The sequence below is a fragment of the Acanthamoeba castellanii genome, assembly GCF_000313135.1.
Source record: "Acanthamoeba castellanii str. Neff unplaced genomic scaffold scf7180000084756, whole genome shotgun sequence".
Classification (NCBI taxonomy): Eukaryota; Discosea; order Longamoebia; family Acanthamoebidae; genus Acanthamoeba; species Acanthamoeba castellanii.
In genome coordinates this window covers 78,401-80,936 of record NW_004457498.1, presented here as the reverse complement: position 1 = coordinate 80,936, position 2,536 = coordinate 78,401, and the positions used below count along the sequence as shown (strand labels likewise).

Here is a 2,536-nt window from a genome sequence, read left to right as displayed (position 1 = left end):
GCAGTACTGTGCTTAAAAAACAAGTGCGTACCTGTGAAGGTCATCGTAATCGAGATCGCGCAGATCAACGCCGTCGAGGTACACTCCGCCAGAGAGCGGATCGTAGAACCGCTCGATCATGTGCGCGATCGTCGACTTGCCACCGCCTGCACACAAACATTGTTTTGTGTCGTGTGTGTTGTGTGTGTCGTGTTAGTCGTGAGTCGTGTGTACGACCAAAACGAATATGGCATCGGCGCAATGAAGGCTAGGTACGTACCTGATGGACCAACGAGCGCGACGATCTGGCCGGGCAAGAGCTTGAGCGACACGCCGTGGAGCACCATGACGTCCTTCCGCGAGGGGTAGGCGAAGTAGACGTCTTCCAGCTGCACCTCGCCTTTGATGGCGTTGATCTTGCGACCCTCACTCGAAATACGCGGCTCCCTGTCCAAGAGCTGGAACACACGGGACGAGGCACCTGCGCGCGGCCGCCCAAGCGATGTGTGAGCGCACACGCACACGCACACGCACACGCACACGCACACGCACACGCACACGCACACGCACACGCACAGTACCAATCGCCTTCATGAAGTCGCCGTAGAGTGAAGACAAGCCGCCCAATCCTCCGGCCACACTCACCGTGTACAAAATGAATGAGGTCAGGGTACCTGCGCCACAGAGGGGGGAACAATCAGCTGTGAGACTAGGAGAGAGTTGGGTGTGGCGTGTTCGCTTTGTGTACCAGTGGTCATGGCCCCGCTGATGACCTCGCGACCACCTTCCCACAGCACCAAAACGATGGCGCCACTCGCAGCAAACGTCATGGTGGCAGCGAACACACCGAACACAATACCTGGCGACGGCGATTCATTATGACGATGCGAAGGGTTAGCATGATGGCGTGGGCGAGCGAAGGGAGTCTTTGCGTACCCAGCTTTCTGGCGAGCAAGTACGCGGCGTGCACCTTGGCATCATATCGTTCGTTCTCCAACAGCTCGGCGGCGAAAGACTTGACCGTACGGACGTTACTGATCGCTTCCTCTACAAAACGTAACGCGAGCGGTAGATTGTCGGTGGTGAGCATCTGCCGACAAAAAAGAATGCGGTGGGCCATGGCATGGTACCTGCGGCCGTGGTCGCAGCCGCCTGGGCGTCCTGCTGGGCCTTGGCCATGTTCTTCACGAACTTGCCAAACATCACCGCCGCGATGACGACGATCGGGATGACGGACAACATGATCAACGTGAGCTGCATTCGGGGTGTGTCCAGGAGGAAGAGAAGTGTAAGCAGCACATGGGCGCGGTAAGAGAGTGGAAGAGGTCGCTGTAGCACCTTCCACGAGATGACGAACAAGATGGTGATGCCGCCGATGGCGGACGCCAGCTCGCGGAGAACCATCGAAATATTTACAGTGACGGCGTTCTGCAATACTGTACAATCGGCCGAGAGGCGATTCACAAGCTCACCTGCAATGGGAGACAACAACAACAACAACACAAACAACGTAACAAGTAATGAATTGAGCTGTCGGGCGGTGCCATTTTCGTGCTGCTCACGCAGAGACAGGTACCTGTCTTGTTCACGTCGAAGAAGGCCACCTCCTGCTTGATGATTCGTGAGAACAGCATCTTCTTCAGCCTCGCCACGACGCGCTCGCCCGAGATCGTAAACAGAGCGACCTGCATGTTGAGTAGCATTGAGCTTGTGAATCGGGGGAGCTAGTGCACATGGGTGGTGACGTACTCGAAACAGGGTGAAGACGCCACCGATGCCGAGCGTGATGGCCAACATGAAGAGAGCACGGTACAGCTTGTCCTCTGCATGTTGTGCATGATGACGAAGGTGCGTTAGCAGAGGCGAAGCAGTGCGTAGTGGCTTCGTGCGCAGCGTACCGCCGTCTTTGGAGACTGCGTCGATGATGTCGCCAGCGAACTGGGGCAGCATCAGCATCGAGCCGCTTGAGACGACCAGCGAAATGGTGCCGCCCAAGAGCATCAACCACTGCACAGCAAAGAGGGGGGTGAGCCCCACACAAATTCCTCGAAATAATAATAAGTAGAGAATCGATGCACCTCTGGCTTAGCAAGGGAGAACAGCCTGCGCAGGTGGACGCCGCCTTTGAGTGGCTGATAGTCTGTGGTCTCGACTCCTTCGACGCGCGCCAGCATCTCCTTCTCATTTTCGCCGTCGAGATTATAGGGCTGCAGCAACTCCTTTAGCTCTTCTTCTTCTCCGCCTGGCTTCCTGCTCTGCTTGCCTGCACGCATTCCGCCGAGCTCCAGGTCGCCCTCTCCCACTTCGCCGCTGCTCTCCATGAATCGGATGTGATGTTGATGGTCGCCGAAGCCGTTGAGGTTGGGGGAAGGAGGCGCACTGCCTCCTCCCGCTTGTGGGCCTCTAATGTTGGCTGCTTGCACCAGGTCCGACCTGTACTCGACCGGCCACTCGTCCTCCGTGTCGCTGCTGTAGTCGCTGCCGCTCCTGCCCGTGACGTTCATCTCTCTTCGCGCAACGAACTACGATTTGCCGCTGCAGGCGAGACAGTTCGGCG

At 57.3% G+C, this 2,536-nt stretch overlaps 1 protein-coding gene across 1 annotated transcript in view; it reads right to left on the bottom strand.

The window, feature by feature from the left end:
• ACA1_393700 (ABC transporter transmembrane region domain containing protein) overlaps positions 1–2,483 on the bottom strand; it is a gene marked incomplete at both ends in the record, with an annotated part of 3,237 nt that extends 754 nt beyond the window's left edge. Inside the window, 11 exons of the mRNA XM_004340669.1 lie at positions 32–146; positions 260–460; positions 561–653; positions 728–838; positions 916–1,026; positions 1,110–1,233; positions 1,318–1,451; positions 1,556–1,664; positions 1,729–1,802; positions 1,878–1,986; positions 2,058–2,483. Coding sequence (XP_004340717.1) covers positions 32–146; positions 260–460; positions 561–653; positions 728–838; positions 916–1,026; positions 1,110–1,233; positions 1,318–1,451; positions 1,556–1,664; positions 1,729–1,802; positions 1,878–1,986; positions 2,058–2,483 — 1,607 coding nt within the window. The remainder of the gene's footprint in view (positions 1–31; positions 147–259; positions 461–560; positions 654–727; positions 839–915; positions 1,027–1,109; positions 1,234–1,317; positions 1,452–1,555; positions 1,665–1,728; positions 1,803–1,877; positions 1,987–2,057) is intronic.
• Positions 2,484–2,536: the final 53 nt, after the last annotated feature.